General features: G+C 54.1%; 1 protein-coding gene and 1 long non-coding RNA gene across 2 annotated transcripts in view; one reads left to right on the forward strand and one right to left on the reverse strand.

The window, feature by feature from the left end:
* The first annotated feature begins 5,053 nt into the window (after positions 1 to 5,053).
* Positions 5,054 to 22,628, forward strand: part of MEGF9 (multiple EGF like domains 9) — a 54,685-nt gene continuing 37,110 nt past the window's right edge. Inside the window, exon 1 of the mRNA XM_075772206.1 lies at positions 5,054 to 5,472. Coding sequence (XP_075628321.1) covers positions 5,145 to 5,472 — 328 coding nt within the window. The 5' untranslated portion in view covers positions 5,054 to 5,144. The remainder of the gene's footprint in view (positions 5,473 to 22,628) is intronic.
* Positions 13,754 to 16,394, reverse strand: LOC142604617 (uncharacterized). The gene is made up of 3 exons (XR_012838464.1): positions 16,314 to 16,394; positions 14,612 to 14,796; positions 13,754 to 14,391 (listed from the first exon to the last, which is right to left on the reverse strand). It is a non-coding gene; the product is annotated as an uncharacterized LOC142604617 (long non-coding RNA).

Consider the following 22,628-nt stretch of genomic DNA (forward strand, 5'->3'; position numbering starts at 1 on the left):
CCAGCTGCACCCGCGGCACCTCTTCTGCTGCCGTCTTTCAATTAACACGGCAAACGCAATCCCCCTCGATCAACGCTTCCGAAAACTTTCTCCAGGAAATTTGGGATGGACAATAGGATTTGAAGATGAAAACATATTTGAAAGTGCCACAATTGTCTGTGGAAGAGAAACTGCAGTTTCGGAGCGAGCAGAGTCGGCAGCGCAGAGCCTGTCCCTCCCTGCTCAGCCCTTTTGATCCAACCTGTCGGAGGGCAGCGACAAACATACGCAGTAGCCAATTTATTTGGCCTTTTACATTTGTAGGACATTTTTGACGTGAAAAGGAGCTTAGCTTTACATTCGTATGTCCTTGGTGTGGTTCAAGTTAAGCCGCTCTTTAAGTGTGTGCAGAATTGGGACCTATTAGCGGCGCACGTACCGCCACCGCGTCCTGCTCCCTCCCTGCGAGAGAGGGAGATCTGGCTGCTAATTGCATTTATTCGAAATGACGACAGACCCGTGCCAATGCCAGGTTTGTTTATGCTCACGGTAGGAGCGGCGGCTGCAGCCCCGTTGGCTGGGGACATGACTTTCGCTGCTGTCTGGGAAGTTGTAAGAAGGACGCCAGACATTTGGTATTTCACCGTCGCAGTTGTTTCATGCAAAAAAAAAAAAACCACCAACAAATCCACCCCAAAAAAAAGGTGTGTGAGGCCTGCGGAGGCTGTGGGATGGCTCGTGGCCAGCACAAAGGGATGCCCCTTCCCTGCTGTGCCCGGGAGCCGGGACGAGGCTCCTTCTGGGGGGTTTGCAGAGAGCCGGAGGGAGGGATGCTCAGCACCGCTCTGCAGTGATGGGTGCTGAGCCAAAGGCACTTTCTAAGCAACGTTATCATCTCAGAGACATGTATAAGGGGAAATTCCCCGTGAGCACGGCGTATGAGGCAAGCGGACCCCAAAGGAGGGGGAATTTGTCAGCTCACGGAGGCTCGGTGGTGCTGCGGATGTTCTTCCCACGCGCCGAGGTGGGGCTCCTGGCCTCTGCCCACCGAGCCCCGCCACCAGCAGCCGTGCGCCTGCAGAGACAGCTCTCCGGGCTCCGCTTTTAATTCACTCGCTTTCATTTATATTCAAATCAGAGCATAAATGTAGGCAATGCGTGCACGTCAGCTAAGGCAAGGCTGCCGTTTCAGAACAACCGCATAGAAGGTGTTTTATTTTTAAAATACACGGAGAAAGAGATGAAGATACAGAGCTCTGCACTCTGTCTGTCATCTTCTTGTTGCTCATGTTGGCCTGGTCATGAAAACAGAAAGATTTTTAGAAATTTATTTGCTTCCTAACGCACACGCTGTTTGCTTGGCTGCAGCAGTTAGGATAAAGCCATGACTTCTGCTTGTGTTTAACGTCAGTTCTTGCATCTCACGCGGGGATTCGCAGAGATGGTCCTGGGGTTTTTGAGTCTCAACTACTCTTTATTTGATGATTTAAACAACGTGCATGTGGAATAATGAAAGTATTCACTGAGGAAGTGCAGCCTAAGGAATGTATTGATCTCCCTTAAACCAGGGCAATGCTTGACAGGGCTCTGCAAAGGGAGGGGAGGGCACCCTCCTCAGGGCCAAGCCCTGCAAACCCCTGGGTCTGGCTCTTAAAGGAGGGTGGAAAAGTTTCCAGCCTTGCGTGCAGCTCAGACTCACAGGCTGTGTGCCCTGATAAAGCACGTAGGGTCTCACTAATAATCCTTTGGATTTAGAGCATCATATTGCCCTAAAAGATGATCCTGACATGCTTAAAACTGACGGTGCCCTTTTGCAGCGTGTTTTTTAAAGAGCAGAACAGCTTTTTGCTAACACTTACGTGCACTGGCCAGGCTGTGACTAATCTTTGCTCCTCGGTCCCCGCGGCAGATTTGTGCAGCACCGTCGTTTCTGGGCTCTGCCTACCCCAGAGCACACGGGACTGTCAGAAACCACTTAATACATGTTGACTTAATGGGAGTTGTGCAGCAAAATGCTGCTGGGTGCTTTGAAAACTAAGTCTGCAGAGGGGATTCATTACTCCTGCATTGCAATTAATGATAATTGAAAAAAAATTTTTTTTTTTTTTGTATCGTGAGTTAGGCTTGGTGTCAGAATTAACATCTCATTGAATTATCAAAGCTTTCAAGCAGTGGGTGGTGGAGAGAGTGGCTTGGGGCTCGCAAATAGGTCAGAGAAAGAGCTGGTTGCTAAATATCTGATGGAAACTTTCCACTGGGGAAGAAAATCTCGCTGATTTGATGGAATAGGAACAATTCCAGGGAGGATGTCGATACCCTTAAAGCTTATGAAAAAAGCAGGCATGGGGGGCTGGGCTGCCTGCTCACAACCTGGGCTCTGTGTCAGGATCCATCCTGCTCGGCCGTGCATTTCTCACCTTCTCATTGCAAACTGAGAACATAAAAGGAAGGGAAGCGTGAAACTTTTGGTGGCGCGGTGCCCACGCAGGTCTGCAGCTCTGTGCTCTCTGCATCCCCGGCGGAACGCTCTCGAAAGCGGCCAGTGGCTTTTTGGGGGCTTGTTTTTTCGGGGTCCAGCCGGGGATGGTTTGGGTCCCGTGTTCAGGGGTGCGGAGCACTTGCAACTCTCTTTGACATCAACAGGGGGAGCGGCGAGTCCTGCTGAAGCTGTGCAGGGCTGGGGACACGCCACCCGCATCCTCCAGCCCCTTCGTCCAGCATCTTCCGTAGCCTTTTCCCAGCGGTTTTCCCAGCCTTTGCCCAGCCCTTGCTGCGGAGATTCACAGCTTTGGGGGTCGGCGGTGATTTCCATCAACGTGGGAATTCAGCCCTGGGGGTTTCTACCCTGCTGCCGCCGGGACGTGGTGTTACCACGAAGGCTCTGGGTTGTGGGTACCACCAACGCGGCGGAGGCACTCAATTTTAATTTTGCAGCTCTTTATAATGATTCTCACGATAAGTCAGCACTGAAATAAGCCAGCTGTGCAGAAGCAGTCTCTGGTTTTGTGTGTGAGCCCACTTCCAAGGGGTGACCCGTCCTCTTTCATGGAATAAGGATGCCCCAGGGATGACTGACCCAGGCAGGATCTTCCTGTCTCCCTCCTCTGTCGGGGCAACAGCACGGGACTGCCTGAGGATAAAGAGATGAGGGGTTGTGATGTGCTCGACTGCCTCTCCCAAGCAGAAAGGGATAATATTTTGGGAGCCAGATGAGCAGATCCGGCAGTCTCTGCTGTGCGGGCTCTCGCACCTCCATGGAGAGCAGCCCTGAGCCGGGAGATGGGTGCAGGGTCCACCCTTTGGCTGCTGAGGCTGCACAGCTTTTATTTAAAACTGAGGAATTTCTTTGTTCCAGACCACTCTTTCCTTAACAATCGTTCCTCCGCTCGGCTTCTTCCTTCCCCTTCCCGTAGGCAATAACCTTGTGTGAATCGCTGGAGGAGACACTTGATCAGCAAACCATCCTCCCTCTCTGCCAGCTGTATGCCCCTGATCGGAGGGACTTTTCGGTCCCCGTGGGGAATGACAAGCTGACGACGATTATAAAACGCTAATCTCTGAAGGGTTTGTCTCCATGGGGGAAACGGCACAGCATAGCTGCTGGGGAATAATAATTATATTATTATGCAGGAATAAAGTCCCATTTGTTTCTGAGAAGGGGATGGATATGGGGGAAGAGTAGTGAGTTATTACAGAATAATGAGCCTACAGCAGCTATGCTGGGCGTTTCCATTGTAGACAACCCCTAAATATTGCGCTAGAGAAGGACTCGCAGCCTAGACCGTGCGGTGGGTGAAGGTGTGTCTGTCTAATCCCAAAGAGACGCTCGTCAGCATCCGCTGGCTCCTGCAGGAACAAGAGACGACGCAGACACTCGCCCGGCAGCGCCACACGCCTACGGGCAGGGACGGGCAGCCGAAAGCCACCGTGTCCCCAGTGCTCTGCACCATCCCGCTCTGCACCTTCCCGCAGCGGGATGCGCAGGGATGATTGCCGCCCATACGGCTCCATGTGGCCCACCCAGCTGCTCCGGCACACCCCGGCGTGCCGCCACGTGCCTTTGTGTTGATCAGAGCAGCGTCGTCCCCACCGCACAGGGCTGGCGGCGCACGCCTGCGTCTTGCTTCCACGCGCGTGAACCGGCGATCACCCAGTTGGGTACCGTAAATAATTCATGTATGTGTCACTGTGCTTCCTCCCTGCGCTGCGCTGCCGATCGCTGCTCCGGGACGGGGGACATTTGGCCAAGGTCACTCCCGGTGTCCGGCCACGGGTGGGGGGCAGCCTGGACGCTCCCCCGGGTTTCGCTGTCCGTACGGCTGGTCCCCGGGGTGCACCCGGCTGGCTGGGAAACGGCTCCAGCCCCGCGATGAGCAGCACAAAGGGGAATGGCATTACTGCGGGCGTGGGGACGGGACACGGGGATGGCGGGGGTGGGCAGGGGGAGGTGGCAAGCGATGGGGGGGTGCCGTGCTGAGGGGGCCGTGACACCCCCCCCACCCCCCCGACCTGCTGGGCCCCTCCAGGGACCTGCACCGGGGCGTGGGGGAGGCTCCTCCGGCAGGGCTGGACCCCGCTGACAGCCGCTTTGTGTCCCGCTGCGCATCCCGGCGTCTTCCTCATTGTTTTGCAAAATTGGGAGGAGGGGGGGGGCGGATTTAATTTTAAAAATAAAAACATTGAAATAATAAAAACATTAAAAAAATTAAAACATTTGTATTTCCAATTATAGAATACACACACACACACACACACACAAAAAGGGACGGTGTGTCCCCGCCGGGGGGGCGCTGGGCTGGGGGCGCTGCCCCCCCCCCCAATGCCGCCCCCCCCAATGCCGCCCCGCCCAGCCCCCGGCACCGCCCCCCGCCCCGCCCCGCCCCTCCGCCCGCCCCCTCCGCCCGCCGATTGGCTGCGCCGCGGCACAAAGACTCACAAAGTTGCCGTCAGGTGGGGCGGCCGTGGCGCTGATTGGCGGCGGCGGGCAGGGGGCGGGCACGGCGCTGTCAGCCGGGCCGGGGTGCGGCGGGAGCCGCCTGCGGGGCGCTCGGAGCGGCAGCGGCGCGGCATGGCCGGCTGAGGCGGGAGGGAGCCGCCGGCGCCGCTCCCCGGCCCCTCTCGGTGGGTGAAGGAGCGCCTGGATGAATGAATGAATGAATGAATGAATGAATGGCGGAGCGCCGCGCCGCAGCATGAGGCGCCGGCCGAGGACCGCGCCCGGGCTCGCCCTGCTCTGCCTCGCCGCTCTCCTGGCCGCCGCCGCCGGGCTGCCCTCCAGCGCCGCGCCGCCCCCCGAGCCCGGTAGCGGCAGCGGCGGTCCCGCTGAGGGCAGCCCCGGCACGGCGCCGCCGGCTCGACCCCGCGGTACCGCCGTGCCCGCCCGGGGCAGCGCGCCGCCGCCGCCGCCGCCCCCGGAGGAGGAGGAGGAGGAGACGGCAGTGGCGGAGGAGGAGGAGGAGGAGGAGGAGGCGGCCGCGGGCAGCGGCCCTGCAGGTGAGCAGCCCACGCGTGTCCGTGACGGGGGCGGGGGGGTGTCGCCAGCGGGGCCACCGGCTCCGGCGGGGAGCGGGACGGGGCTGCCCCCTCGCTCCCTCCGCCCGGCGGACAAAGGCGCGGCCGGGGGTGGCTTCGCAGGGGGCGGGGGGTGGTTCCCCGGGGCCCTCCGGCTGCAGCGGCCCCCGTGAGGGGCAGGAGAGGGAACCACCGCGGTGGGGGACCCCCGGGAGCATCCTGTGCCCGGTGCGGGGCTGGGGCTTGGTGGGGGACAGCCACCCCCACGCAGGGCTCGGGGGCGGGGCTGGGTGGGCAGAGCGGGGGTGCCTGGCGGGGCAGGTGCACCAAACCCGTGTCCGTGGTGGTACGGGTGTTACTGGTGGCTCTGGGGAGCGGCGGAGCGGGTGCTGGCCCTGGCTCCCCAAAGCATCCTCCATGGCCGCCATCCCCGGTGGGCACCGTGCTCCCCACGCAGGAGCTGAAGACACCTTTTTCCCATCGGGGCAACGGCCACCCGGTTGGATGCTGACCGTGAGCATCGCCGGGTGGTACCCGGGAGCCAGAGCTGCTCCGTAAGCACCAGAGGTTCTCCCGGTGTCCCACCTCCATGTGCTGGTGGCAGAACAGGGTTAACGATAACTTGGTGTCGCTGGAGCCCATGGTCTTACCTGCAGCTCGGTGGGTGCTGGAAAGAGCCCGCACTAGTGCGGTACCCGATGGGCGTGCGAGGGGAGAAGAGAGCCGCGGGCTTTTTCTGTTCTGGGAAACACGCGTCTCGGTGCAGCCTGATCCTGCCCCTGTTGCAGTCGGGGGGCTCGTACCGAGCTGAGGGAAGGATTGGGGCAGTGGGAATAAATGGAATTGTCAATGAAGAGCGTGAGGAGGGAAGAGGCAAAGGGCGGACTGGAGGGCCGTGCTTTCAGGTGAAGCTCTCGATGGGTGCAGCGCTGAGTGACGGCGCTGGTTGCTCGCCAGGAGGTGAAAGCACTGATGGTCTTCGAAGCTGAGACTCCAGTTTACCTATAGATTAAGTGAGCAAAACTCTGCCGGAGTCCATGGATGGAGCTTTGTCCACTTATTTTACTGGAGAACTTGGCTTTACTCTACATTTCCAAAGCCCGATGTTCAGACGCTACATACAAATGCTGTAGCACTGATTCTTTGCTTTTTGGTATTTATTTTTCCTCCTTGCCTGCAAGATGTTTGGTTTAAGTGTGTTGAGCTTCCTCTAATGTGGAAGGGCTATATTCTGCTGTTCTGGTAGCTTTAGCAGTCTGAACAAGTGGATTAATCAACCTGTTTTATTTGGCTAGAAATATAATCAGCTGAAGATCTGGACTCTCTTGTTTTCAGACTTTGATTCTGGGTTTTTCCATTGAGGTTTCTGTCTTTACTTTCTCTGGAAGAGACGGAATGACTTAAGATTAGGAATTGCTGATAAAGATAGGAGGGGTTGAGCTGTCTTAAAGCAAAAGCAATCTTCTCTGTCATGCCACAGTCAGACCTCAGCGACTTGCCTGGCACGTGTAGCGCGGTGCGACCCTCCGGGTGCCGAACAGGGGATGCACGTACCTGCCCTGTGTTTCCCTCTCTGACCTTGTGTGTTGCGCTTCTTGGTGTCAGAAGGCATCACCTCTCCCATCTTGGGCTCCAATAGTTTTATCAAGAGCATCCCTCTCATACGGGCCAAGTGATGTCATGCGAGGGTATTGCAAGGCATGAGGTGACTGGTTTAGCGACGGCTTTGGGATGCTCTCAGGGGTCCGTGTACGATGCTCACATAACGTCCTTCTGTGCCTGCTGCCACAGGAGGTGTCAGAGATGCGAGTCGGGAGGTTTTGTGTCTAATCCCAGCGCTGCCATGGGCTGCCCTCACCTCTGCCTTTCAGATCTCGTTTGGGAAACAGGAGCACCGATGATGAGAATTCTTCCCCACCTTCCCTGGGTGTGCTGAGTTTTTATTGTGGAGGCCAGCATCACCCTTTGAAGTTTTAAAGTGCTAATTATTAATGGCTACAAGCCGCTTGATCTCAAAATTGCTCTCTGGTGCCTTTATGCTGTGGTGATGGCCAGGGTAGGAACGCACGGGCAGATTAGTTCTTCTCAAACAGGCTAATTTGTTATTCGTTAGCACGGCAGGTGGAGATTAACCCTGGCTGGTGGGGGATTGCTGCCGTGCTCGCGGGTCGGGTGGGTTTTAGGGCACCCGAGGGGGCGGCGAGGTGGATGCGGGGCTTGGCAGCATCCCCCTGCGGGACGTGGGAGCTTGCGGGGGTGCGCTGGATGTGGTCTGCATGGGAGCTGGTCTCTGTGGGGTTCGTGGGGGGCTTTTCTGCGCTGCCCTGTCTGCCGAGCGTCGCTGGAGCCCCGCGCGGAGGTTTGCTCGCAAAGGGCGTTAAGCACCGAAGGCGCAGTAAAGGCAGTGGGCACCATGGGTTTAGCTGAAACCCTCCTTTCGTTTTAATTCAAGCACGTTTTCCACATTACTCTTTCAATTCAATAGGGAATTAATGCATTATATGCTTTATTGCATGAAACAAATGGGCCTTTTTCATGCACGTTATTAGAAAGGCTTCCTTTAACGCTGATGGTGTTAGTAGTGATAAGAAATTGGTGTGAGAGTCCCCACATTTGGTGTTTGTTCAGCGCTACCAAGATTGAAATCGCGACTTCAATGCGTTTTTCTCCTTCTGATTTAAGAAGCACTTCAGCTACTGCCGAGCTGCCTGCTTGCTCTGCTCTCTTCCCTTTTCCAGTTTCACGATGTTTATTTTTCTTTCCAAGCCTCTGATCATGTTAAAATCCCGGATTTTGTTTTTAAGAGAAGTAAATTGCTAATCCTCATGTTTGTGGAGACAAGCTTAGAAGTATCCCCTGCCTTATCGCCAAAGCCTGTAACACCCGCCGTGGAGACTCTGCCTCTTCATTTTATACGCAACGGTCTCGTTTTAAAGCAAAAGCCGGAGCTTTGCTGGGGAAGCTGACTTGGGGACGGCTGCGGTTGGGATGGGTGCTTGGTGTTGGAGCAGAGATGCGGCCGCTCTGGCCAGCGTAGTCCTGGTTGGACTTTCCCTGCGTGAAGAACAAAACTTCTCTATTCTACCCATTTTTGTAGGGTGGTGTTGAACAATATGGGTGTCTCTGAAGGATGTTTTGTTCTCGCTCTTTTCCAGCCCCACAGGCAGCAGATGAGTGGGCTGAAAAGTCCAAACGTCCTTGCATAGCCTTGCTGTCCCCATGGCGTGGCTGGGTCAGCAGAAGAGCTGCACCCAAACCCTGGCTTTAGGCATCTTTAGACTGTACTAAGTGTTTCAGATCTCGAAAGCCGTTGCTCCCTATGGTTTCTGTACTGCTCCACCTGGCTTCCCGGGTCACCAGGTCCCAGACGTGACCCTGGGTCTGGCTCCTCACCTCTGGATGGGGACAACGAGCAATTTCTGCTGCAGCCACAGGGCAGGAAATGCAGGTGGCCCGGCGGCGTCTCAGAGCAGTTAACCACGGGAAGACATCCCGTGCTGCTGCGGAAATGGGTGAAGGCTGAGTCAGAGTGTGCAACGATGCTTGATGGGTCTCCATCCTCGGGCATGGGGCCAGCTCTTGCTGGGATGCTCGCAGCACAGATGGAGGAGGTGCAGCTGGAGCTCCCCTACGGGTGGTGGCTGCGGCTTTGGGTGGGATTAGCTGATGGGCTTAGCTTGTAAAGAGGAGCCTGGCAAATCCCTGGGGGAAATGGCCTGGCTAATTGGCTGGGCGCAGGGGAGGCAGCGAGGCGAGGAGTGGACCCAGTCGTGAGTGCTGGCTTCATAGCTACATCATCCTGCTCAAGAGGTGGAGGGTCTTGCTTTTGTGCAGGGTGTGTGGAGAAGCGTGCCTCTGCACGTGAAGAGGCATCATGTGGATGTACCAGGGATGTCCCTACAGCACCAGCAGTACTGTTGTAGAGGACAGAGTTTGGTCCAAGCCATGGAGCCACCACTCCCTGGACCCTGCCACACTGGGGTTGTGCTTCTCGAGGGGTTGGGAGCTCTCAAATCCTGATGGGACCAAAACAGCCAAGTTGCCAAAGGAATTTTGCCAGTGCTGGTCCCTTTTGCAGCTCTGGGTGACTCCTCTTCCCTCTTCCCGACCAGCCGTTACACCCTTTGGTAGAGGTCTTCCCACCCGGGTTTGCCCCGTGATCAGCTTTTCCCCCTGTGCTCGAGCGTGACACAGGACCGTCTCCGGGATGCGGTAAATGTGTAATGCCCGAGCACGTTGGGTTTCCATGGCTGGGACCGAACAGTAGGTGAGACTACATGTTTGCAATGGACTTTTGCGGCCTTTAACCTCCATTTCTTTAGGTGCAGGTACAGGTCCTGCCCTTCGGCGCTGGGCTCGTACGCAGGCACCTGCCTGAACGCCCCCGACCCAGCGGGGGGGAAGCCGGGGTGGGGGGCGAGCTGGGGCTGTCGTCCTGCTCATCGCTTGGGAAGGCAGCTTAAGCTTTCCTCATTCGAGGGCTCGGGATTGTGTTCAATGTGGTTACTGAGATAGCTCGCTTTTAAGATGTCAGCAGGATTTAATTTTTTTTTTTGAAAGAAATGGAAATTAAGTTACAGACATGAAAGCTGAGAATAAGGAATATGGTCGTGTTACTTCGGATCAGTATGGGAGCAGCTGGGGCAGAGTGTGCCCTTTTTAATCAAGTCCTAAATTGTGGGGTTTGTATCTTTGAGCTTAAAATAAAAGGAAGTTGCTCACAGCAGAAAATGTCACTCCCTTGCCTTGCCTTCCTCCCTGCTCCTGCCTGAGTCATTCTTGAATTAGATGCATCCAACTGTCCTGACTCAAGATTTTGAGATTCTTGGACTTAGCGATGCTCATAAAATCAGGCTATTTCTGGGAGGACCTACAGAGCATCCATGGTCTCGTTTCTGAGCTTCCCTCTGTGGGGAGCAGTGCTGGGATTTTTTTATATTTTTTTTTTCTTTTGAACGATAGCTGAGATTTGGACATCATCAGTTTACTGAGCTGCCAGTTGGAAAATACCACATGTAAAACAGGACTGCTACTGCGTGGTGTGTGGAAATGATTGATCTGGCCGCTCTCGGTAATACCCAGCCAGCAGCCCGTGGGGGGGCCGCTGCCAGCCTCCGCAGCAAAGCTGCTGAGACACGGAGTAAAGTGGTTTGCCACACAGAGCTGTGGGGGAAACAGGCGGTGTCCCAGCCCTGTTTGCCGATGCCAGTGGTTGTCTGGGCTCTGCAGGGGCGGTTGTGGTCCCCAGGGGCAGTCGGGGCAGCACCCAGCGGTCGGGGTGCTGGAGCATGACCGGGGGGACTCTTGCAACGCAGAATTGGGTTTGCATGGGGTGCAAAGGTTGTGCCTGTTCAAACAGCTGGGAAATATGTGGGCGAGTGTGGGATGCTTTCCTGGCCAGTGGCTGGCTTTGCCCCCGGAGTGTCCTGCTGGGGCTACCCATTCCCAAGGAGGCAGCTTGGGCTTGATCCTGCCCGCAGCCTGGCATGGACCGGGCTGTGCTGGAGGGGAGAGTACCCCTGAGTTCAGGAGCAATGGTGCTGGGCTGGCAGCAGAGCTCATCTCGGGGGCTCTGCCAAGGTGTAAGCTCAGGGTGAATGACTGCATCCTTGGAGGGGGCTGCAGCATCTTGGGGCCCACCCAGGTGTGGGGGGGTGGGCATCCAGCCTGCCCCCCAAGTCTGTCCCCACAAGCTGTGTGTGGGGGAGCAGCACAAGGACAGGGACACCCAGGACTTCCCACACCCCGTGGCTGTGGGCAGAGAAGCACGGAACACGCTGTCCCCGAGGAACAGAAGCCCTGAACACGAGTCTGCTGAAGTCAGGGGAAAGATTTCAGAGAGTTTTTTTGACAAGAGCCTGTGGCCTATAAATACGCAGGGCTAAGTCATCGTGCCGCTGCTAATATTTGCAGAGCTAACGCCAGCTGACTGTCAGGAAGCGCTGCTGTAGATCCGAGGTGCTCGCTGGTGCTTCCAAGAAGCAGCCGAGATCTTAGCAGTGGCGTGATGCATCTGCTAGCCTTAGAAATAAACTCATGTCTGCGCTGGGTGCTGAAGGCAGGGATTTCTCTTGGAGCCATCTGGCTGGAAGGGAGGGCTCCTTCTGCTTTATCTCTGACAAGCACTTAAAATAAAACCAAAAAAAAAAAGTTAAGGAGTGGGATTGCTGTGCGGCACCTAGACTGCACCTGAGGCTTGGCCGAGCTCTGAAATGAGGTGGCAGCGAGGGCTTGGGCTTGCTTCAGGGGTCCTGGAAACCCACAGGTGCTGCTGCCCCAGCTCGTGCTGCGTGTCTGAGCTCAACAGGGCTGCTTGGTGCAGTGAGGCATCGCTCAGTGGGAGGAGGGGGCCGAGTCTGGCACTTTATAATTGCTTGGGGATATTCATATGTTTTATGAGCTAAAGGCTAGATTGCTATCTAGCCATCTGCCCTGCCTTGGGGGGTCGTGGGTCTCCACCACCCCAGGAGAACAGAACTGGTTGCAATTCAGTCTCATTAAATGGGCTGAAAACCAGGATTTCTGGTTCACAGGAAATTATTTGCTTTGTTTAATTTGACTTTTGGGTTGGGACAGACCGAAATGAAATGGTTGTTCCTGCTTTGCTTCTGCTTACGCTTCCAGTAAGCTCAAGGGTCCTGCACCTTGAGGCTGCCCTGTAAGACTGATGCCCTTGTTGTGCTCGGGGCTAAATCCATCCCCAGCATCGAGCTGGGGGCTGCTGGGTCCCTGCCAGGGGGAATCTCTCCCAAAATCTTGGCAGGGATTGTCTGGAAGCGTCTCTTATTGGATTAAAGCTTGTGAGTCTGGAGGTGTTTTGAACAAGACGTTCTGGACTTGGAATAATTGAATCTCATTTGTTGGACAGAACTCCCCCCCCAATTCAGTAGGAAACCTCCCATCAGCATCAGGCCCAGCTCCTCCGCAGCCATCACTTGCTCCCCTCACAGCTCTTCTCCCTGCTTCTTCACAGCCGGGGATGCTGGAAAAGCGGTCCAGCTTCCATGGCCGAGCAGATCCCATCCCAACCGGCTGCGGATGTGGGTCCAGGGCAGCCTGGCTGGCTCTTTGTTGTCACCACCTATTTAAAAAGGCACCGAATACCGACGGGAGGATGCTCGGTTCATGTGGTTTTTCTGGATTGTGCCTAGCTGCCTGCAAAGAATAGACCATCTAAACACGCTGCTGGAGCGTTAATCGGCCGGGCATGGTTTGAGCTGCCCGAAGCGGCTCTTTTGTTGGAGGCCGAATTCCTCCTGTGGCGGCTGCTCGTCCAGATCTTCCCATGCAAAATTCCTATTGCCCTTCGTCACGTGAAATGCAGTGGGGTCGTGATGCCGGACAGGCATCGTACTCAGCAATAGCTCTGCTCAACCCCCTTCAGAAATTGTTTTGCCCCCTACTCTGGAAAAGATTTTTGGGGTCTCTGCTTCTGCTTCATACACACGTGGGTCCTATTTCAGTAAATGAGGACCCTCCCCGGAGCCGCATGAACTAATGCGAAGCCTTAGTTTGGTCTTGTGCTGCTTAAAGTAGGATTTTTTTTTTTCCTGAACACCTGCTGTATGAATTAAAATTTGCCTTGTAAATGTAACTGATTCAGAGTCTAAGCATGAAAGACGGGCATTTGCTTTTTGCCTGGAAAAAGAAAAAAGCAAAACCTCGAAGGTTTTGCTCTTGAGGCAGCTCAGCCACAAAACCAGAGAGAAGCCCAAGTCGCTCTCTTCACCATTTTTAATTCAGTTGCCCCCTGTCCTTATAAATAAGCCACCAGAAACATGACGAGGCAAGCATCTCTGCTATTTATAGCTCGCGCTGCTCCACATGCCTGTTTTAAAAATCAGCCAGCTAAATGGCTCTGCAGCCTCTCAGCAAAAGGCTTAATGACACAGGCATTGTATATGCATGGATAGATGTCTGTATATTTAAAGGCTGTTGGTGGTGAGCCTTCACCCCGAGCAGGTGGGGATGGTGTTTCTCCTGGGCGAAGGGGACCCCTCCGGCGCTGCCTGACTCCGGGGAAGGGGCTCTGGTTTAGTCTGCACCCCCGGGGCTTGCCCCAGCATGGCACTGGTGCCACTGGGGATGCTCCTGGCGGGGTCGGTCCTCCCACCTCTCCCCTGCACCTCGGCTCTTCGGCGGGGTTATCACTAGACAACATATACATTGATATTCCCCAAGCTATTTAAAAAAAAAAAAAGGGTATTTTTTGAAGCTGCATTAACCCTTTATTTCTTTTTATTTTTTCCCTTTGTCCCATCACCTCTGTATAATTAGGAGGCTGCTGGTAACCTTTACCCGTTTAACTGGTCATGCCACTTCTCAGATGAATTTGCTTTATTCCTGGCAAATTATACTGCCGCAGTTTTCAGGCAGCTTTACTCTATTTTGACTGACTGGCTGACTATATTAACTGATAGTGCTGCTTGGGCTGCTTTGATCCTGTATTATTTATGGAAATGATGGCATATAACTCTGCGTAGCTGATTAATGCTGCATGTATTTTTAATGTGCTAGTTCTACTGTTTGATCTGTGCTAAATGATTATTCTCTGATGTGTTCTTGGGTTCATATTGGTTCCTTATGAAAAGGATATTGAAATGGACTGTTTGTTTTGTTGCTTTTTTTTTCCCAGTGGTCTCATCTTGTGCTGGTTTTTAAGCTTTCACAGATCATTTTCCCAAGCACGGCTTTGCTGCTGTCACATGGAGCATTTACACTTTATTGCTATTAATTTGAGCGTTTCATTGGTGGCATTACTCTAAATTCATTGCTGTGTGTGCAGTCGTTTGAAGTTTCAGGGAGATGCAAGGTGGAAAAACAGCAGTTTAGGTGATGCTCGGTCCTTCCCCTGTGTGTTTGCTGAATCCCAGCTTGGCTGTGACTCCAGTCCAGCGACACCTGAATGAGAAAGAAACCTGTCTAAATTGGGAGGAATGTAATTAATATTTTCTGTGGCCCGTCACAGGATGGCCGGGACTGGTTGATATTAAGACAATGACTTTAATTACTGGGGAAGTGTGTGCTCAACCCACAGCTTCCTCCTCTCGGTATGAGATGTGGTTGTGGTTGGGGAGGGACCGGTGGGCGAAGGCGGTGTTTCATCCCGGGAAATACCCACCGCATCCCGTGGCACATCCCACAGCACATGCAGTGCAGCCGGCGCTGCTGTTGGGGAGGGAGCCCGATGTCCTTCATCCCTCCTCCAAAATCCTTCCCCATCACCAGACGTGGCCAACGGGGTGGAAACCAGGAGGTCGTTCCAGGAGGACCATCTGTGAGCTGGAGGATCAGCATTTCCCTTCCCTGGGGGCAAAACAGGGGAGGAACTTGATTATTATTTTTTTTTAATTTATTTTTTTCCCCTGCCTTTTGTAACACCTGCTCATTTTCATGGTACGACATGGGTTGTCTCCTAACCCCTGCCGGCACGCAGCGCGTGGTCAGGCACACCTCCCCTGGGCACACCGTGCTCCGGCAAGAACAGGTTTGCGAGGATGCTTTCGTGAACAGCGCTGTAAAGATGCGAAGCAGTGCTGGCTGAAAACCTTTAAATGAAGGCTTTTTTTCCCCTCCTCTGAAGAGTGGTTTTTGTCAAAATCAGCAAAATTTATATCTTTCTGCAAAAAATCTCTTTTCCTTTAATGGGCTTTATATTGAAAACAGTTTAAGGTTGACATTTTGTTCCTTCCCTACAAATTTTTCAAAGCTCCTTGTTCCACAAAAACCTTCAATAATTCCGTTTTCCTCCTGCCCTCTATTTCAAATATATACAAATATATAATATATAATTTTTTTCCTATCTACTATAACTCTTGCCTTTTGTCACTTGGGAAACAAAACAAATATTATAGACTATTTTCTGGTGTTCTTCCCCTGCCCCAAAACGGAGACGTGCTAACCTGAGCACTGCAACGAGCCAGTTATTTGGGGGGGGGAAAATCAGGAGGGATGCACAGCATCGGGCGCCGAGTGAACGGGCAGGATCTTACGATACGGCTCCTACAAACCGAGTTGCTCGTCAGCAACACGTCTCGATTGCAGACGCGTGAGTAATGGGGCAGAGGCACCCACACCTTCGCGGCGCTGGTGGATGGGGAAGGGCACGGTGCCTCGCACAACGCCCGTGCCTGGCAGAGCCTGCGGGCGGGGGGGTGTGTGTGGGTGTTTCTGTGCACCCCTTCCTACCCCAACCTGCAGCCCACGGGGTGCGGGGAGCTAGGCTGGGGTGCAGTTAAGACCCCAGGATATCCAGAGAAGGTGGAGAATCTGCTCCAGGTTGTTTATCTAAACGAAGGGGTTATTTGAATTCAAGTGGAGCGCAGCGACCTGTCGGCTCTTGCCTGGGCTGGGTGTTTGCTGACTTTGTGCCAACATGGGAGGTGTCTTCACCGGAGCCTCCCCAGCTCGTATGAGCACCCCCTTCATGATCTGCCCTTCCCTGCCGCGGTCAGTTGGGTTTTTCCCCGATCCCGGTGCTTTAGGAAGGATTTGGGGAGGATTTGCCTTGTTTTTAAGCACCCTGGGTGACTTGCACGCGAGCGCAGCCATCCCGTCTCCCTGCGAACGGCCGCGTCGTGTTACGATCTGTCTTGCGGGGTTTTCCAGTAATGCCCCCCCGATTCCCGGGCAGGGCTGGGGGTCCCCCCGTTTGGATTGGGGGTGGGGGGGAGCCGGCGGGCTGCGTGGCATCGCCACATCTTGCGCAGCATCCCCTGGGCCGTGGGGCCGGCTGGCACGGGGAGCAGATGGGGAGGTGGAGCCGGGCTGCTCGGCCGGGTTTCAGGCTACGATAAAGCAAAGTGACGTAGAAAACTAAATACCTGTTATCGGAGAAAAGCAAACAGAGCCTCCACCTGCCTCCAGCCTTTCTCCCTTCAAGGGCAGGCTGCACGCCCGGAGTGTAGCTCCCTGTAAAAGATGTTTTATTATTAACGTGCTTGCTTTGGCTTGGCTGCGTTGTTGAGAAATCCAAGCTTGACTCCAGATAATGAATGACAAACATTTGTTTGGACTTAACTATTTTATTCCGACTACTTTTTTTTTTTCCTGCTGGAAGTTTACAGTAAGCTGTTGACGACATGCCCTTTGACGTGGATTAGCGCTGACTCCTCGCAGTTGGATCGTCCCATCCTTTTGACATCTTGGTTGTTTCTTTTCAAGGAAGGCTTTTGTGCATGTCTAATCCATTTAAAATGGAAAATAAACAAGAAATGGACTGACCTCTGAAAGGGCACGAGGGTGTTGCTGGGTTCCCTGCAGAAGCAGGCAAGCTTTGGGGTCGGATGGAGGGAGTGATGGTCCTGCCCTGCCCAGGACAGCACCTTCCCCCAGCACCCCAGGCTGGGCTTCAGGGGTGCCTGGAGCAATGGCTGTCACTGACTTTTGGGTTACAAACCCCTTAAAAGCTTTCCTGTGGGTGTGCAGGTGGTGAGTTGAAGCTTGTGGGCTGGGGAATGGATGCTTTCCTCTGTCTGCTCCACTGCTTTGTGATCCTTCTTAGGGACCTCCCTCCTGCCCACGGTCATGTATACGAGCTGGTTGGCCCCTGCCTTGGAGCTGATACCTCTCCCACCTATATATATATGTATAATACCAGGTAATATATTTAATCGGGTGCAGTATTGGCCATATTGAACTAGAGCCTCTCTGTGCATTGCCAGGGTTGTGTTGGGTTCCTGCAGCTCCCCTGGGTTTGGTAGGATTTTTGGATGCCCCCTCGCAGATGGGACTGGGATGCTCTTTTTGCAGGGTTTCTCTTCAGCAGCAGAGCTGGTGGAAGAGGAGGCACCGCTCCTCCTCCTGGCCTCTTGCAGGGGTGTTGCAATGCCAAAACAGTAGTTACAAAGCCCTCAGAAATTGGGAAATGGTCAGGGTGGAAATGTCAACAAACCTCTTGTAGCTGTCCCACTGGCTACAGAGGAAGCTCTGTGGTTTTGAACATCCCTTTGACTTCCGAACAGCCTTGTTCTTGCCAGCCCAAAACTAAGCAAGCCATCTTTGCCGAAGGTAATCCTCCCTTGGTGATGCCGTCCTGGTTGCAAGATGTGGGTGATATGGGGGCTTGGATCTGACCCTGCAAATCAGCAGTTTGGGTTTGGCATCTTGGCTCAGACTTGGTCTTAGCTTAGTGCCGAAGCTGTGGGTGAGACGGGGAGCACTGCACGGGGTGTCTGAAACCCTCGTGCCTGGCTGCCTCTGTCCTCCCCGTCAGGCTTTCCAGGGTTTTGTCTATTTAAAGAGGATTTGGCTGTTCTGCAGGACAGGGCTGCTACCTGTTGTACTTCACTGGGTGGCCTGGTATTTATTGTGAAGGTTTCAGAGAAATGGCTTAGTCACTGTTTACTTGTGGTTGCTGAACTTGTGCTGTTTAATGGAAACACTTCCCTTTTGAAGGTGAACTATTGCTAGAAATAAATACAGGCAATACCTCATAGCTGAGGCAGGAGCCGGGATGGGACGGAGCTACAGCGTCCATCGGTGTCAGCAGCGGCACGATGACTAAGGAGAGAGAAATTAAAAGCCAACGTGCAGCCTTGATTGAAGTCCTTAATTTGCTGCAGGGCTCAGGGATTACAGTGAAGGTGAGCGGGAGGCAGGGGCTGGCAGCTGCCCTCAGCAATCCCCTGCTCCGTCCCTGCTCCGCCTGCACGGGGTGGGTTTGCCCTCGGTGGATGTATGCCATCGCTGCGGTCGATGGAGAAAGGTTTGGAGCATAACTTAGATGCACTGAGGTATCCCCTGCCGCTGTCTGCTCCCGCAGCACCGAGTCCCCGGGAGACGATAGCGGACCTGCTGCAGTTCCCCACTTCCAGTGATAAGCGCCGGGTTTCTCCATCCAGGTAGTTGGTTTTTTTTTCCATGACGTGCCCTGGCCCGTATCAGTTCCTTCTTTGAAAGCTCAACTTCTCCTCCGTGGCTTTGCCAGCCAACTTTGTCTCGTTGCAGTATCTGCAGCCCAGTTTGGCTGGTGCTGGATGAAAGCAAAGGTGAAACGAGTTCTCAAAGGGGGAATTCGAGTCACCCGATGTGAGCTGGAAGTAAATGTATCACCATGTCCCGTGCAAAGTGTAGCAGGGCAAGCACAAGGTTGCGTTATAAAATAAGGGAATAAAACTTACGGAGAAGGAAATCTCCTCTCTTCCCAGCTAGGAAGGCATTTTCCTTGCCCTGTCCCAGCAGCTCTCCCTGCTTGCAGCACATTATAACTTACAGCTCCTTGTCTGGCAAGACTTACGGTAACTCCAAATTAGCCCGTAGCGCTGTGTCGTCATAGCCTGGAAACAGGACCCAAATGGCAAAACCTGCCCGAAACCAGTTGTGATTACTCATGCTTCGTGCTATCCCTCTCCCCCGCTGGAGTTTCTGCTATGGTAATTCCACTTATTAAGCGAGGAGACAAAACACCTTTATTAAACTTGGAACCAAGCTCAGGAGCAATGGGAGAACCGGGACTCACCGGTGTTGGACTGTCAGAAGGTTTTCTTGGCTCTTCAGGTCCTCTCTCCCTTCCTCTGCACAGACTTTAAAGTGAACGAGCGAGGAAAAAAGATACTTTGCTGTTTGTGATGAATAAAAGTCTGCATTTAAATATGTTTATTTAGAGTAGGGGAAAAAAAATATTAGGAAAGTGTATTGGGAATGAATCCTGTGATGTTGGGGTTTCACTTGATCTCCAAGCTTGAAAATGAAATGAGCTGAGATGGACGGGGGTCTTAGCTCAGGCTCTGTAAAGCTTCTTTTTATTAACACTTTCAGTGAGTGTTTATTAGCACCGTGGATAAAAGAAGCCTTTGTTAACGGGTCTGTCCCTTTGCTCCTGCGGAGGAGGAGCTGGATCTTGAAAGGAATTGCCCTGGGCACCTGCTGGAGTTACTGATGAAAGTTTTCATTCCAGATTTTCTCCACAAGCTTAAACATAAAATTGCTTAAAACTCTCCAAAGCAAGTCTGTCCTTTCTTCCTCCTTAAAAAAACCAAAAAAAGTTGTAAAAATGCCTCTTGCCACCTGCCTGCAGAGCTGTGCAAGCTGCCCCTTGCCCTGTGTCTGCGCAGAGCGTCACTTCACGTTAAACCAGCTGAGAAGATGTGCACGAGCCCCTCAGCAATTTTGTCTTGGAAGGATTTAAAGAGAATTGCTCACGTTGTTGTTGGCTTTTATTTATCTGAACTGCCACAGCCATCCTGCTGTAGAGATGAGGAGGTCTGCTCCGGAGGAGCTGGATGGAGAGGGGATGTTGTGGCCCATCACGGCAGCACCCGTGCAGCTGGGGGACACGGGGGGACACGTCTGCCTGGTCCTGTGGTCCAGGAGGAGGAGTGGGTCCTGCCCCGAGGCTGGGACTCAGGATCTGACCTTTCTTCTTGCCTCACAACAGTGTGAACCCCCTTCGTCCACCTTCCGCTTCTCGTGGATGTCCAAAGTCTCCCTTTGAAGGCATCTCTCATCTTGGGGAATTTATTAGAGCAGTTTAAAAAGTGCTCCTGCTCACTTGGAGAAACCTGGGTGTGATACTTGTGCTGCACCTAAAGGTGATGGCCTTCTCCAGAGGTCCTGCGTGCCCCAAAGCTGGCCGGGTGGCCCTGGCAGCCCTTCGAGGCAGCATCTGCTGCTTCCAGGGGATGCAGAGCGCTCCTCTTGCCGACACCTCGCCAGGGGAGGACGCGGTTCCCAGCATTTTTGAATTGAATTATGGATTGATTGCGCGCCTGCACCGTTGCTGTTAGCATCTCCATGCTTTTGTTCTGTCTTTCCTGCCAGTGAAAGAGCGATTGCTTTAAATGAGAGAAAGAAACAGGATGACTTCTTACCACATCCATCCTGTGTTGGACCAAGCTCTGCCTGGTGCCAGTGGCGAGGGAAAGCTGCAGCTCCCTCCGTATGTTGACGGAGCGCCCAGTTACACCATGGCTACACCTGGCGTAAAGAAATCACGTTGTGTCTTTGCTACCAAAAAAAGATTCATTTTGCACTGAGATCAGCCATGTGTTTTCGCCACCTCACGTGGAAACGTCCCCAGCGGTCCAAGCTCCGCAGCTCGTACTGCGACGTACCTACGTGGAGGGATGTAGGCTGTCACGGTGCCCGGCAGCTCACCTCCCTTGGCACGGGTTTCAGCCGCAGCAACTGACGGTGCTGAAGCAGATGTGTCATCACCTGCTGTATGACTTCTGTACTAAGCAAGAAATGGTTTTACTGCAATCTGAACTTGGCTATTCCCTTTTCCTGGGTGATGGCCTGGGACTGTGAGTAGTCCAGTGGATGTTCGGTGCTGAGCTGGGTCCAGGGTGGTCTGGAAGGAGGAGGTTGGAGGTCACATCCATTCCTGCTGAAGCTGAACTTGATGCTGAGAGCGTAAGGAGTTAATTGTGGTGACTCAGGAGAAGCTACTGCATCCGCAGGCTGTCAGCAGGCAAGGTCCAGAGGGGAAAAGGCTCTCGAAGGCTGCACGCCTTGCAGCAACATATTTTGGCTTTAAGTAACTTAATTGTGTCAGACAAATGTGCAGGCAGGAGGCAGCTCCTGTGGCTGGGCAGGTTAGTTCCTTGCAAGCTGGACAAGGTCCCCGCTTTGCAGCCTGCACAGCGTTCCCGGGAGCGGAGCCTGGAGAGGGGGGAACAACCAACAACTATTGCTGTTGTGCAAAAAAGCTCTTGGATAAAGAGGGGGAGGCAAGCCCTGGCTTTGCTTGTGGAGCAAAGGAGTCCTCCTCTACATGCTTCACCTGGGGTTTGGGGAATGAAGAAGACTTGCCCTTCTTGACTTGCAGTTTGTAACTGTCTTAGTGATGGAGGCACAGAGAGCACAGGTCTCTGGTGATGCCTGCCTTAATTGCCGTATATTTAAGGTATCTAGTGGCTGTAGTCTGCATCTTAGTGGAATTCCTTGCAACGAAGTTTTTATTTGTTAATTCAAGCAAGGAGAAATTACTTGCATTGTTTAACTTCCCAGTACGCAGCTCTCCTGCCAGCGGGCTGCTGCCTCAATGCGTCTTGGTGTTCACCAGGGGATGGCCAGTGCTGGTGACACGAAGGGAGATAAGGTGGAAAAAGTCAGGCCAGGAGTCGGCAGTAGGAAAGTCCTCTCCTTTACGTGAGTCACCTCGAGCAAGACCAGCTGTGATGGTTTAAGGAGTTACCAGTGCCCGTTCTCCATCCTGTGCTGGAGGTCCCTGCGACTCGGCAGGAGACCCCTTAGGTGCTGTGGGATGAGGCCGGTGGCTGCACGCACCATCCTGGGTGGGCAGCTGATGGATGGGATCTTGTCGAGATGCTTTTAATAAGGCAGAGCCCTTGGGATCCTCGGCTGAGGGCAGCTGAGTGCTTTGCGCCGGTTCGTGCCAGTATCGACAGGGTCTGAATCGGCCACGACAAATTAACGCTCGAGGACGAAGCTGTCCCGTACAGACCCGACAGCGTCGTGGGGCTTTCGGCAGGGTCAGACGGGTCCCGCTGTTCCAGCAGTTGGTGTAGCTGGGGGTGAGGGCTAACGTGGCCCCAGGCTGAGCTGAGCTTTCTGGCTTCTTTGGCCGCGCAGCGATCAGATGGTTTCGTGTGGAGTTGTCTTTGTACTGGTGGAAGATGGGTGTTGCAGAACTGGTTTCCCTTCCCCACCCCCCGCCATCCTGCTGGCTTTTGCATTTTATATCCCGTTCTTTGCTTTTGTATTTCTTTCCAGCTAGCTTTGCCTCGCTCAGCTGCCTTATCCCACACCGCTCGCCTTCCAGCAGCACCAGTGGCAATGCTGGAGGAGCCACCCGGTTACCCTGGTGCAGCACCTTGTTGCTGTTACCCCTTTTTAGGGGAGCGTGAGCTCGTTCCTGCAGGTTCCCAGCCAGCACCCCCAGGCTGGGTCAGCTGCTCCCTGAGAAAGGGCCCAGACGGGGGGTCTTCAACTCCTGGCTGTTACTGCTGCCTGACCTTGGAGCCTGCAAAAGGTGTCGGGGTGCAAATTGCTCAGGAGAGACATCTGCAACAGCCCATCCAGGGAGGAGGAGGAGGAGGAGGGCCGTGCAGGCAGGGCTGTGCTGCCGGAGCATCCGCTCTCAGCCGGGCTGCTGCTGGTGCCAAGGGGGATCTGGGGCTGATGGACGGGCAGCGCCTCCGACCGCAGCTGGGCAGGGGATGCTGGCAAGTGCT

Source organism: Balearica regulorum, chromosome 20, assembly GCF_011004875.1.
Source record: "Balearica regulorum gibbericeps isolate bBalReg1 chromosome 20, bBalReg1.pri, whole genome shotgun sequence".
NCBI classification, from domain to species: Eukaryota; Metazoa; Chordata; class Aves; order Gruiformes; family Gruidae; genus Balearica; species Balearica regulorum.